The 14,421-nt window shown below is 55.3% G+C and overlaps 1 protein-coding gene across 5 annotated transcripts in view; it reads right to left on the bottom strand.

Moving 5' to 3' along the window:
- The window catches only part of TRIOBP (TRIO and F-actin binding protein), a 38,791-nt gene that overhangs the window by 9,506 nt on the left and 14,864 nt on the right, over positions 1–14,421 (bottom strand). For 3 of the 5 annotated variants that reach the window (XM_032266695.1, XM_032266696.1, XM_032266697.1), the window contains 6 exons: positions 12,243–12,299; positions 9,313–9,420; positions 9,107–9,196; positions 8,634–8,743; positions 5,562–6,087; positions 4,436–4,546 (listed from right to left, as the gene is read on the bottom strand). In XM_032266695.1, the coding sequence (XP_032122586.1) occupies positions 4,436–4,546; positions 5,562–6,087; positions 8,634–8,743; positions 9,107–9,196; positions 9,313–9,420; positions 12,243–12,299 (1,002 nt within the window). Of the gene's footprint in view, positions 1–3,552; positions 4,284–4,435; positions 4,547–5,561; positions 6,088–8,633; positions 8,744–9,106; positions 9,197–9,312; positions 9,421–12,242; positions 12,300–14,421 lie in introns of those variants that run through there. The other 2 variants (XM_032266700.1, XM_032266699.1) reach the window with 2 other exon arrangements.

Below are 14,421 nucleotides of genomic sequence, written 5' to 3'. Positions count from 1 at the left end.
CAAGGCGGCAGCAGCCACCGATGTGACCCCAGGGTGGCAGCTGGCAGCGGAAGGGATGTGAGGGTGTTGATTTCTAACCTTTCAATTTGTTTGAATTATTTTTGAAAATGTAAACATGTTTTTTATATAATTAAAAAAATGTTTAAGGTAATTAAAAAGGGAAGTGGGAAGAAGTGCGAGGGAAGAAACTGAGGCCCAGAGGGCCAGATGAGGGGCTGTCTCCCCCACACACAGGCCACCTCCCTGCCTCTCCGGCAGCCCCACCTGGGCTGCAGGGGGTGATATGATAGAAGGATGAGAGCCAAGAGCTTCAAGTGGAGACAGGGGTGGCTGTGCCTGACTTCTGTCCCTGCCCTCTATATGCCTCCCGGCTTAGGACAACAGAACATGGCTTTGGACCTCAGAGGGGGGTCCTCATCCTGGCTGCATCTCAGAGTGAACCTGAACAAGCCCCTCGCCCCTCTGAGCTCCAGTCTTGGCATCTGTAAAGCAGGCCTCACAGGACCAGCCCCCGAGGCTCCCTGGGTACGGGACAGGAACCCCGTGCACAGAGGGAGACCCTATGCCAGCCGTACCCACCAGTGGGGAGCCCAGCAACATGGGGGTGGGGACTGGGCTTCTGAAAAGGGCCAGATCAGGCAGGCAGACCTGGCAGCTCAGGGGTGCAGGGGCTGACATCGGGAGGTGGGACCCAGCTGACGAAGAGGGACACCTAGATGGCCAGGGAATGCTCTGTGACCTACCTTCCTGAGTGGCCCAAGGTGTCCTGATTCTGGCTGTTGCCTCTAACATGCATATCAAAATAGATAAAGAAATGCCTCTGTCACCCACCACAACAGTGGGGAAGGGTCCTCTTTACCAGACATCCAGTGGGTGAAGCCCCAGACCACCCGACAGCTGTCCCACAGCGCCAAGCCCCCAAGCCCTGAAGGAAGGGCACCCACTCAGCCTGAGACACCAGTTGGGGAATCCCTCCCCAGCTGTCACTCCTCCAGGTCCACTGAGTTTCCAGCTGCCTCCTCCCATGCCTGAGGGCGACACAGATGACTCAGCTCCTCTTCTCTGAACCCTCCCTCGCATCTGCCCTCCCTCCGCATCTGGTGTCAATCCTCCACCTGCCTGGTCTTCAGCTCTATTTCACAATTACTCCCTTCTCCCCTCCCACCTGCTCCCCCTGCCCATGCCACTGTAACGGGATAAAATGCTGACAGCCTGTGGTGCACCCAGAGGGGCACGGGGGGACTAGAACGCCTGGATTCCAGACACAGGTCTGCCCACAGCTCAAAGATCACACCCTTCTGTGGGCCTCAGTTTTGCCACCTGTAAGCTGAGAAGCCATAGCAGTGCCTTTCAGACTTCACTGTAGTGGCACAGCCTTTATCCAAAGGAAATCTAAAGCTGGCTCTGTGAGTAAAATGGACAAAGATGGGCCGGTGCAGTGTTCACACCTGTACTCCCAGCACTTTGGGAGGCCAAGGTGGAAGAATCACTTGAGCCCAGGAGTTCAAGACCAGCTTGGGCAACACAGTGAGACCTTTCTCTACAAAAAAAGGTTTTTAATTAGCCAGGCATGGTGGTGTGCACCTGTGGTTCCTACTCAGGAGGCTGAGGTGGGAGGATTGCTTGAGCCCTAGAGTTCGAGGCTGCAGTGAGCCATGATTGTGCCACTGCACTGCAGCCTGGGTGACAGGGAGAGACTTCATCTCTAAAAAAATTAAAATAAGATGGAGAAAAATGAAGCTGCTCTGATTATAGGTGGGTACAAATGGGCCCCAGCCCCCCCCACCCAGAAAGCAACCCCTGGAGCGCCTTAGAACAGAGTGCATGTGAAAGCCCCTGGTTGGGCTTTCTGAGGTCCTCCCACCTGCCTCATCTGGGGTGTTGGGCCCCCAGCTCCCTTCTCTGCCCTGGGGAGGGGCTACAGTGCACAACACTGGCCTCTCCCCTGCCCCTCCCCAGGACAGGGTAAGCCCCCACGCTCACCCTCTGTGTCCCACCCCTGCTCCTCCATCAGTGGAACCTCTATGCTCTCTGGGCTTCCTCGCAGGAGCAGCCCCAGCCTCAGGGCCCCCGAAGGCACCCCTGCCTTCCACAGATCTGGTCATCCAGCTCTCAATTCTCCTTCCTCCAGACCCCTGACATTCACACTCCTATAGCCACTAATCTAGTGCCTTATACCTGGCCCTCTCCCAAGCCCCATCCACTCTGACATCACTTTCCTGACATCACTGTTTGACTCTGAACTTCCAAAAGTCTAAGTCTGTGGAGTGAGCTTTTTTTTTTTTTAATAAAAGATAGATTCTCAGCGTCACTCAGGCTGGAGTGCAGAGGCAGGATCTCAGCTCACTGCAACCTCTGCCTTCCGGGTTCAAGCAATTCTGCCTCAGCCACCAGAGTAGCTGGGATTACAGGCGCACACCACCACGCCCTACTAACTTTTGTTTGTTTAGCAGAAAGGGGGTTTCACCCTGTTGACCAGGCTGGTCTCAGGATGAAACATTTGACCTCAAGTGATCTGCCCACCTCAAACTCCCAAAGGGCTGGGATTACAGGCATGAGCCACGATGCCCGGCCAGAGCTTCTAACTCTTAGCTCAGCACTGGAGGCCTCCACAATAGGCACCAACCAGCCTCTTTTCTCATGCCCCAGACAATACCTTCCTGAGAGCCCCCTCACGTGACCTCTCCTTGGAAACTTCTAGAAGGCTCCTCCTGCCTGGGGCCTTCTTTTCTACTTTAGGTTATGGTGCGCTGACTGCAGACAGTTGATTGTCAAATTTTTAGGAATTCTGTGATGTAGTTGTTAAGCACAGCCATTAAAAATTAAAATTTATATACTTATAATTAACTACATTAAAGACAAGGTAATGGATACTCAAATTTATTACTTTCTAATTATTTCACTGTTTTATTATGAGTGCTCTTGGGGTCAGTCACATCTACTGTATCTGCATGGCGGAAATCCTACAGAATGATCTGACATCTCCTCCCAACTCTGTGTCCAGGGACTTCATGCTGGTAACGCAGCATCAGCCACAGTGGGAGTATTCACACCATGGAACTGGTAAACCATACACAGCAGGGCTTGATTCATTGTTTGGTTGACTGTCTAGACTTAAACGAGTGACAAGAAAATGCTAATAACGCAAACTGAACTTAAAAGTGTGTCACAGCTATAACCATTACATTATAAATAGAACAAGAATTGCAAAAATATTCACAATAGGATATTCTCAGATATTCTTTTTTTTTTTTTTTGAGACGGAGTTTCACTCATGTTACCCAGGCTGGAGTGCAATGGCGCGATCTCAGCTCACCGCAACCTCCGCCTCCTGGGTTCAGGCAATTCTCCTGCCTCAGCCTCCTGAGTAGCTGGGATTACAGGCACACGCCACCATGCTCAGCTGAATTTTTGTATTTGTAGTAGAGACGGGGTTTCACCATGTTGACCAGGATGGTCTCGATCTCTTGACCTCGTGATCCACCCGCCTCGGCCTCCCAAAGTGCTGGGATTACAGGCTTGAGCCACCGCGCCCGGCTCAGATATTCTTAATAAAAAACCACTATCAGATTTAGCAAAGAAGTCACCCACAACATGGACCAGTAAATTTTCGACAAATGTCTCGTCATCTTACTCATTACCATAGAGAAAAGTGTCAACCAGTATACATGCTGAAACAACCTGTTTGTTAATTAGTTGTGGATACAAGAGTGTGGAAAAATCACTGAGAGCATTCTGAGAAAAATCCATTTGCTATATGGAATTCACAATAAAATTGTATATTAGTAAACTGGACACTAAACATTGTTTTCATTGGTAAACTTTATAATAAACTTATATATGTGCACACACACTTTTTTTTCTAGGTAGTTTGTCCTAGTTGTGACAACCAAAATTGTTCCCAGACACAGCCAAATGTCCCCAAGGGAGACAAAATGGACCCAGTTAAGAACCACTGTCCTAGGCAGATGGTGCATTCTGAGGGCCACTGGAGACACTCCCCGGTCCTGCAGACCTCCTTGTGTGGGGCCTTGGCCTGCTGGGCCTCGAAGGATTTCCCTGTGTTCAGGGAGTGACTCTTGGCGCCACTGGCCCCCACTTTCCCGGGGGAAGGGTCGAGTGCAGAGTGTCACATGGGGACTCACAGGCTCTGCAGTCAGCTGGACCCTGGCTCAAATCCCACCTTTGACACCTGCAGGCAGGGTGACCTCAGGCAAGTCACATAACCTCTCAGAGCTCAGTGGCCTTGTCTGTAAAATGGGCACCGTGATCAGGCCCACCAGCTGTGGGGAGATTAAACGAGATGACGCATGTCAAATGCCTCACATGGGTTCCAGCACACACAGGAAGGGCTCCCAAAATCTCAGCTGTTTTCTGATAACACCACAATCAAAAACCTGCCCCTTCCCCCCAAAAAACAGCCCCCCAGCCTTACCTGTGAGATGTAGCCAGGGGGGATGTGGCCATCCTCCTGGGATCTCGGTGTACTCTGAGGAGCTTCCCCTTGGAGACGCCACGCCTCCAGCTGGGCCCGAAGAGCCTGAACCTATGAGGGAGGAGGGTGATCAGTGGGGCCTGGAAGCCGGGGCAGGGCTGGTGGAAGGCAGTGAGGAGCCCACAGGCTGCCAGCTCCACACGGATGCCAGCTCAGCGTCCCTGGGAGGCTTAGGAATGGCTCAGGGTCTGAAAGAGGGGCAAGCAGCCCTGGAGTGAGATGGGGTCAGGGGCACGCTGGGCTGTTTCCTGGATGGTCAGGTCAATGACCTGGGAGAGCCTTGGCCCAGAGGAGACTAGACAGGGTTGGGAACAGAAAACTGTGGTCACAGATATTTACACATCATGTAGGTGACAGTGGAAACATCTTTGAGCCTCAGTTTTCCTGCGAGTAACACTGCTAAGGTCCACCCTAGGGGTGGAGGCCGCATTGAAGATTCCATGAGTCAGTGCAGGCAGAGAGGCCATGTGCAGAAGATAATAAACACAATAACGGTCTCTCCTTCTTCTTCTTTTTAATTTAAGACAAGGTCTGGCTCTACTGCCCATGCTAGAGTGCAGTGGCTTGATCTTGGCTCACTGTAACCTCGCCTCCTGGGCTCCAGGCATCCTCCCACCTCAGCCTCCCAAGTAGCTGGACTACCGGTGCGCACCAGCACACCCAGCTAGATTTCGTATTTTTTGTAGACATGGAGTTTCGCCACGTTGCACAGACTGGTCTTGAACTCTTGGGCTCAAGTGATCCTCCCACGTTGGCCCCCCAAAGTGTTGGGATTACAGGTGTGAGCCATCGTGCCTGGCAGGTCTCTCCCCTCTTTTCCCACTTTGCTTCTCTGTGGTGGCTAAGGGCAGAACTAGGGGAAAAGCAAACAAACAAACCCAAACCAAACTACTAAGGTCTAAGGAAGAAGATTCTTGTTCAAAGGAGTGTAGGGTATACACTCACAGCAGATCAGGGGTGAGCTCTCCATCCCTGTAGGAGTGCAAGACAAATGTCAGGGCATGAACGCAGGGATTGGAGGGGCACAGGGGCGAGGGGCCTCCTAGAGAGCCAGCGTGGGGCCTACCTCTTTCTCCAGGGCCTCATGGCTGTCACTTTGGGGCCCCCGGCGCTCTCCACGGCTTTGGTTGAGCAGGGCAGTGAGTGGCACCCGCTTATTCTCCCGCAGAGGCAGCTTCTCCAGCTCCTGCCACTTCTTCTCGATCTCCTCACTGAGCCGGCTCTGCTGGTCCTCAGTCAGGGGGGCTCCCAGGCCCCGGCGTGGCCCCTCACCAGCGGACACCTCTGGGGCCCTGCTGTCTGTGGCCTCGAACCACTTGCGCCGCTCCTCGGAGCGCTGGGCCAGGTCCCGCTCCAGCTCCTCCTGCTTGGCCAGGCGGTCAGGAGCACGGGCCGGGGTGCGGGCCCGCTGTGGGGAGGCCTGGGTCAGCGGGGAGAGCTCCACGTAGTCCAGGGCCTGCCGCTGCCCGTCCGCCTTCCGAGGGCCACCCCGGCTGATGACCTCAGAGCCTGCCCGCTGCTCCCCGGCCTTCAGGGGGCCCTTCTGGGTGCTGTAGCTGTGTAGCGCATTCTCCTTATTAGAGTCCGAGAGCCTAGGGCACCAGCAGAGCCACGTCAGGTGGGTCCTCTCCCACTCAGTCCCACAACGAGCTCTTCTGGAGTGACACCTGTGTGCCAGCCCTGTGCCAGGGGCTGGAGACCGACCCCAGGGAAGGAAGCAGCCTGACCTGAGCTTCCTGGCTAACAGACCCCAGGAACATCCCAGCTCCAACACTTGACATCCCAGGGGCCCTCCAGGACACCTGGCTTCCCTTGCCCCCTCTTCTTGTAGGTTTCTCAAGGGACAGGGTCTCACTCTATTGCCCTGGCTGAAGTAGACTGGTGAGATCATAGTTCACTGCAGCCTTAGACTCCTTAGCTCAAGTGATCCTCCTGCCTCAGCCTCCGGAGTAGCTGGGACTATAGTCATGCACCACCATGCCCAGCTAATTTTTTAAATTTTTGGTAGAGATGGGGGTCTCAATATATTGCCTAGGCTGGTCTCGAACTCCTGAGTTCATGTGATCCTCCCACCTCATCTTCCCAAAGCACTGGGATTACAGGTGTGTGCCACCACATTGGCCCCTTTGCCCTCTCTGAGCTTCAGTGACCTCATCTGTAACGTGGGACAGCACCACCTCTTGCAGGATGGATGTGAGGACTGGGTGGGCGAGCGTGGAAAGCAGGCAGAAGGCTTTCTGCCAATGGTGATCAGTGAGTTGCTGTGGGAGACAATGGCCTGGGGTCCCAAGTCTCACAGTGGTAATGGGGGTGCCCACAGTCACTGCTGACGGGGTGAAGGCAGGGACCTTGTGCACAGAGCACAGGTTGTAGAGACTCTGAACATCTATAGCAATTTCTTTTTGTTTTTGAGATGGAGTCTCGCTCTATTGCCCAGGCTGGAGTACAATGGCATGCTCTCGGCTCACTGCAACCTCTGCCTCCCCGGTTCAAGCAATTCTCCTGCCTCAGCCTCCCAAGTAGCTGGGATTACAGGTGCGCGCCACCATGCCCAGCTAATTTTTGTATTTTTAAGTAGAGATAGAGTTTCATATGTTGGTCAGGCTGGTCTCGATCCCCTGATCTCGTGATCTGCCCGCCTCAGCCTCCCAAAGTGCTGGGATTACAGGTGTGAGCCACCGTACCTGGCTGCAATTCTCTTTATCCACAGTAATAGCTCAGTAATAGCTGAGTATGAAGTCACCCTGCCAAAAACTACACTTCCCAGTGTTCCCGCAGCTGCTTGTAGTCATGTGAATACAGGCTGCCAAGTGGGTGTGTCAGGTGGCTCCTCTGAAAGGGCAGACGGGCCCCACCAGGCCAGGACTGCATAACTCTGGGCCGTGCTGAAGGGAGAAATAAACATCTATCTCGGTTAAGCTACTGTGTTTGGGGTTTCTTTGTTAAAGCAGCTGGACATATACACTAAGTAACAGTCCAGCTGCATAGTACTTCAGAGTTCACAAAGCACTCTAGCCACATCCTTGCACATGTACAGATGTGACATGCTAACGTGACAGACGAGGACTCTGAAACCTAGACGGGAAAGCCTCTGGCCTAAAGCTGAATAGCCACAGTGTGGCCAAGCTGGGGACTCTGCCTCTTCCCATCTTGGCTGAGAGGCACACCCCACCACATCTGGCTAATTTTTAAATTATTTTTGTAGGGACGAGGTCTCACTATATTGCCCAGGCTGATCTTGAACTCCTGCACTCAAGTGGTCGTCCCATCTCAGTCTCCCAAAGCACTGGGATTACAGGTGTGAGCCACCACACGCACCAGCCTTCTTTAACACCACGCTCTGGGTTGAGCGCAGTGGCTCACGCCTGTAATCCCAGCACTTTGGGAGGCCGAGGCGGGCAGATCATGAGGTCAGGGGATTGAGACCAGCCTGGCCATGGTGCAACCCCATCTCTACTAAAATACAAAAATTAGCCGGGCATGGTCGTATGTGCCTGTAGTCCCAGCTACTCAGGAAGCTGAGGCAGGAGAATCGCTTGAATCCAGAAGGAGGTTGCGGTGAGCCAAGATCGTGTCACTGCACTCCAGCCTGGCAACAGAGCAAGACTCGGTCTCAAAAAAAATTAAATTAAATTAAATTAAAAAAATACCACACTCTGTTCCCACTGCCCAGCAGCTCCAAGTCCCAGCCCACCATGGCCATCTAGGGTTTATACTGTGGGGGGCTCTGCCACTAGGTAACTCAGCTCTCCTGTCCCAGTGCCCATGGCAGCCTCCAGAGGGAGTGGGCTCCCCATCCCAGGAGGCATGGGTGCCGACGCCAGACTACTTAGCCACCCCTTCCCAACACAGGTTTAGACACAGCCCCCATGGCAGAGACAGAACAGCCCTCTAGCAGGAGCTTCTGACTCATAGGATCTCCTTCAAAGAGAAGGGGCCCCTTCCATCACATGTGAGGAGGCAGATCAAACCTCTCACCCTCAGTGTATTTCAGGATGATGCCAAGAATGCCTACTGCTCTCTTCCCATGTGTGGATAGAGAAACAAAGGCCCAGAAGGCAAAGCCCTCAGTAGAAACCTACTCAGGGATGGAAGGCCAAGTGCTTCCCCCAAGGCCCCAGTCCAGTTTAGTACGTACTTGGTGACATCTGGGGCTGAGGTTGGACGCACAGTCTTTCTCAGAGCCTCAATCCAGTTCCGCCGGATGCCTGAAGTCATGGCCGACAAGGTATAGACAGCATCCTTGGTCTGTAAGGCCACCGCACAGGTAGGTTGCCACATGGCCAGCCCCCTGTCTCCCTCCCCACCATGGACCCCGGGGAGGCTGACCCTTCCTTCCCAGGAGGTGTCTAAGGTCTTGACTCTGGGGTGGGCATGGGGTACAAAACCTCCCTTCCATTGGCCTGGGAGGCGCTCTGCTGGCACCAACATCTTTCCACATATGCTAAGTGTTGGCATCACAGCTCTGTCTGGCTCTGAGGACAGAGTCTCTGGGTAAATGAGTGACAGGGATCCAGCCTCCATGGTGAGCCACGTTCAATACCAAAACCTCCCCCAGGGACCTCCAGCCATGCTGTCCACCACCAGCCCCCAAGCCGCACGAAGCCTCACATGGATCTGGAAGCCATAGTTGCGCTGCACCGCATACTCAGTGACATCCGTGCAGGAACGAAGGTCGATCTCACCATCCAGCTCATCTGCCTGGAGCAGGAGGGCCCACTATGGTCTGCATGGGCCCTGGCGTGACCCACTCCACTGACCCCAGCCAGGCCACCCCAAGCCCTTCTGGGGGTTCATCAGTACACCCCTGAGCTCACCTCCTCAGCAGTGGAGTCTCTGTAATATTTGAGGCTTGAATCTGTCAGCACAAACCAATGCTTCTTCCACTGCGAAGTAGAGGTGGTGGTGAGCGAGGGGGTGGGAGGCTGCAAGGAGGGTGGAATGAGAGAGCCAGTGTGTGCGATTGTACAGGTGTCCTGGGTGGCTGCCAAACCGACTATGCTGCACACAGGAGGGGTGCAGAAGCAGAAAATGCTGATTTGAGACCTGGCCCCTCCATTTCCTTTCTGAGCCTCAGGGGCTGCATCTGTGAAATGGGCTGGCTTCCCCTCCCTTTCCTTCTTGGAGCCCTTTTTAAGATGACCAAGGCTCCTCAGGCACCCCAGACCCAGTGCAGACAGGGAGGGGTGATGACCTGTGTAAGCAAGTCAGGGACTAAGTGGGGCCAGGACTTCATGTCTTTTTCCATATTCCCCAGATCATCACCATGGTTAGGGACAATAGTCCCTCAGGGAGTAGGACTGGATGGAGCCCCAGGGTAGGGGTAGGAGTGAGTGCCAGGCACAATCTGCATTTTTTTTTTTTTTTTTTTTTTGAGACGGAGTTTCGCTCTTGTTGCCTAGGCTGGAGTGTAGTCTGTGTGATCTCAGCTCACTGCAACCTCTGCCTCCCAGGTTCAAGCAATTCTCCTCAGTCTCCTGAGTAGCTGGGATTACAGGCACCCACCACTCCCCCTGGCTGATTTTTGTCATTTTTAATAGAGACGGGTTTCACCATGTTGGCCAGACTGCTCTCAAACTCCTGACCTCAGGTGATCCGCTCAACTCAGCCTCCCAAAGTGCTGGGATTATAGGTGTGAACCATCGTGCCCGGCCACACAGTCTGCCTCTTGATCTGCAGGCTGGCTACCCGCATGTGCAGCGGGTGAGAGCGCACTAACCTGCACATTTAGGATTTGTGATTGGGTGCATTCCTGCACTGCCTGTCTCTGCTCCAGCTGGGGGTGAGATTGGCAGGGCATGTAGGAAAGGGGTGGGGGTGCCAGAACAGCCCAATATTATGCCAAGCCCAGCCCACCTCCGGGCTTCTGGAGACTCCACTGGAATCCCAGTCTCGGCCCGCCTACTGCCAGGGTCAGTGCACGTCACCCGGTCCCCAGCCCTCCCGGGTTCCCTTGCATCACCAAGCCCTGTCTGTGCTGTTGGGTGTTTCAAGTACTTAGTTTTCTCTCCTCAAGAAGAGGGTGAGTTTTCAGGGGGCATGTAAGGATGATACTTTCTACTTCTTTCCACATTGCCTCCCTGAGAAACAAGGTTTTGCACCCAAGAGTTCCCTTGCTTGCTGTGTGCCTTTAGGCAAGTGTCTCCACTTCTCTGAGCTTCAGTCTTCTGACACATAAAGGAGAGCTATAAGAAGTCCCTATGCCTGGCATAGGTCCTTCACGGGAGGTGGAGGTTGCAGTGAGCCAAGATTGAGCCACTGCACTCCAGCCTGGGGGACAGAACAAGACTGTCGCAAAAAAAAAAAAAAAAAAAAAGAAGTCCCTACACCTTCTGGTGAGGTAAGAGGTGCCTGACCCTCTCTTGTATGTATGGCTGTCATGGCCCTTGGCATAGACATGGACACCAGGTCATTGGGTTCGTTCTGGGAGGCTGGGCCTCTTAGAACCATTCTGCTGTCACTGAGTGAACAGAGTTGCTACTGCAGACCTCAACTGCCTCTCTGTAAAGTAGGACAGGGGTTCAATACCAAGTGGTTTCTTTAGCTCTTCCAGGCCTAGCCTACGACTGTCCGAGACAGAAACTGGGTGGAGCTCCATAGGCCTCAGGTGTGCCGACTTCTGAGCCTGGGTCTGCCCCAGGTGCCCCTAGGCCTGGAAGAGACTGACACCCTCGTGTGCCTGTCTCCTGTCTGTGCACCAAGGGGTTGAGCTGGCTGAACTCCCAGGGCCCTTCCAGCTCGGACATTCCAGAACCCTGTGATAGAGGATGAGTAATGGCCAGCTCTGGGTGGGGCCTGTAATCCCTCTGCCCTCCGGGGACCCTGGGTGGGGAGGCCGGGAAGGGGTCACTGGCCAGGTGCCAGCCTTTGTGTGAGCCTAGAGAGCGGCCGCCAGGGGCAGCGGGCAGGCAACGGGTAGGGAAGGCTGTGGGCTGGAGGGAATAAAACATGCGGGCCGGAAACACAATGAAATCCCCTCTGGCTTGGAGCCCTCCCCGGCATGCAGGCTGCACGCAGACCGGGGTGGCAGGCGCATGCAGGGCCGGGGTGGGGAGACGCTTCCGCCCAGGCAGGGTGGGCAGGGAGCCAGCCTGGCAGCCGAAAGAACAGAGCTGGGAAACGGCCACCGTCCCTGCTGGTTCCAAGGACACATATGCCACAGGAAGGGTAGGGTCTTTAGCTGAGCCCATTGTAAGTGCCAGGGGCTGTTGACACCTGTACACGCTTGATCTCTGTGACCTTGTTATCCACCTGGAAAGAATCACCATTATCCATTATGCCCATGTCACAGATGTGGCCACTGAGGCCTAGAGGAGGCTGTGACTCAACCCCAACCAGTGGGGCTCCAGGTGGGTGAAACTCCAGCACCTGTGCCCTGAGCCCCACCCCTTCAGCCCAGGCTTTAGGAATCTGTGTCTCGGGCCACACAACTTCCATCAGCCCTTCCACCCAAGACCCTCGACTCCCAGCCAGGCTCCTACTGAGGTGGGAGGGCCAAGGGGCTCTTGATGAGATCGAGATGGAGCACTGGGCGTGAGGGGCTAGATGGCCCCCACCCTGGTCCCTTTTACACACTGCAGACTGCTCCAGGAGGCAGAAGTCTGATGGGCAGCCCCTGCCCCCAGGGTTCTCACACCAGACCCGGCCCCCACCCCCAGAAGCCAGGGACAGCTCAGCCTCCTGGGCTGCCCCGGGGCCCGACATCAGCACAAGCCAGCCTCCTCCTGTCCCGCCTTGGTCCTCCTACCTCTCCAGGCTCATCCAAGATTGACATCCATCCCTTCTTGAAGTTGAGCAGATCGGGCTGTGGGGAGAGGAGGAGGGAGGTGAGTCGGGGCCAGCAGGAAGCTGACAGGGGCTGGCGAGGGGGACATGCTGCACCCACCCTGCCCCCAAGTCCTGTGGGACTGAGCTCCTAGGAAGCCAGCCAAGAGGGCTAAGGGCCTAAGTAACCCCCAAGTCCAAGCAGGCTCTCCAGCCAGAGGCAGACCTAGCCCCTTTCCTGATAGCAGCACTTGGAGAGCTGAGAAGTTGGGCTGGGTGGGTGGCACACTAACCCAGATGTCTCAGGGACCTCCCTCCAGCCCACCCCTCACCCAAGAGTGGCAGAGAGGGGCTGGGAGGACTCTGCCTGTAAAGAGACCGCCTGAAAGCTCAGAGGGCAGCCCAGGCCAGCGGCACTGCGCGAACTGTCCAGTTCCTCCCTCTGATGAGGACCAGGTGGCCTGAGGGGACCACACCTCATGCTCCTGCCTAGCCTGTCCCATGGGCCCTCCTGTCGCCCCACCAGTCCTGCCCTTCCCTTGGCTCCAGGAGACTATGGGAGGCAGGCTGGGGTCAGGAACCCTCTGGTCCCCCCTAGATCTCTTTGGGAAGCTAGAGTACCTCAGTCCCAGCAAGCCCTACCTTCTGGATGCTTCCTAGAGGAGCACAGCCCCGGGGTCTGGGGGCTGCCAGCTGTAGCATGTTCCATGGGGGCCGTGCCAGGCACCCCCACCCAGGCCTGGATAAAGAAGTTGCTCATCCCAGCATTTTTCTCCCCATGCCCATCTGGTGGGTGTCAATCACCAGATCCTCCCAGGCTGCTGGGGAGACCTCTGTTATCTAAGTCCTGGTCCCTCTGCGGTCTCAGCTCCTGCCACCAGCTGGGAGGAGGTGGCCACCTGTTGCCATAGCTCTAAGCCTACCTATCAGCACCTACATCAAGGCCTCACTAGGCCAAGGTGTCTGGTTGCGTGCAGAGGGCGGGTGGCATGGCTCAGTGGGGTGGGTGGTGGCAGTGGCAGCTGGAAACCAGAGCCACCTTGCCTGGCCACCTCTCCTGATCCACCCTCCTCACACGGAGTCCCTTCTCAGGTAGAGGGAGTGGACCAAGGGGGGCTTGGGGCAGCTGAAGATCCAGAGCCCCCTACAGCCATGGTGGGCGGTCCCAGTAGCATGGCATCCCAGCCCCTCCCAGCATGCCTCTAAGGGAGAGACACAGGCTCTGCTCAGAGCCAAGAACCCCTGGGGCTGCATTTGTCCTGCTGCTCTCAAATGCCCACCCCGTCTTCCACCTGAGGCAGAGGCTGCCCAGGGCAACCCTAAACTAAGACTGAAGATTGGTGACCACACCTGGCTCTACTTTCCTTCAGTCTGGGACCTCCTGTGGCCCCAGAGCCTTGCAGGGGAGGGGACCTGACCACAGCAAGGCTCACGAAAAACTTGCTGAGGAAATATCTACCCTCTTCTATCCCCCTGGTCTAAATTCCTGTGCTTTATGGGCAGTCTCCCCAATCCCTACCTGGCCTGGAGGAGCCAGGCTTACTGGGCCCACAGAGCTGGCACGACTGGGTCGGCCCAGGCGAAAGTCCCTGGGCCAGGGCTGGGAGGTCAGGGGCAGGAATGACAGAACCTCTAGGGCTGCCTGGGAAGTGGAGCTGCCGTGACCTTCCTAAGTCAGCCCCTTTCTGAGTCCTGGCTGCCTGATGTGGCAAATGATGGGGCAATCCTTTCCTCCCGTAGCTTCCGACAGGACTGAACGTGTCCGTACAAGGAGAAGCCTGGTGATCCTCCAGAGCCCAGCAGACGCATCACACACCATGTCAGGCACGCCATGACACACTGACTTTGGGATTAGGAGGTCACCGATGTGAGTTTTGTTTTGTTGAGACACGGCCCTGCTCTGCTGCCCATTTTGGAGTGTGGTGATGCAATCACAGCTCACTGCAGCCTCAACCTCCCGGGATCAAGTGGTCCTTCCACCTCAGCTTCTAAGTAGCTGGGATGACATATACACTCCACCATGCTAATTTTTTTTTTTTTTTTTATACAGATGGGGTTTCCCAGGCTAGTCTTGAACTCCTGGGCTCAAGTGATCTGCCCACCTCGGCCTCCCAAAATGCTGGGATTACAGGCGTGAGCCACTATGCCTGGCCAACCAATGT

This window comes from Sapajus apella, unplaced genomic scaffold, assembly GCF_009761245.1.
Source record: "Sapajus apella isolate SASKATOON/1434 unplaced genomic scaffold, GSC_monkey_1.0 scaffold160, whole genome shotgun sequence".
Taxonomy (NCBI): Eukaryota; Metazoa; Chordata; class Mammalia; order Primates; family Cebidae; genus Sapajus; species Sapajus apella.
This window is presented reverse-complemented; position numbering and strand designations above follow the sequence as displayed.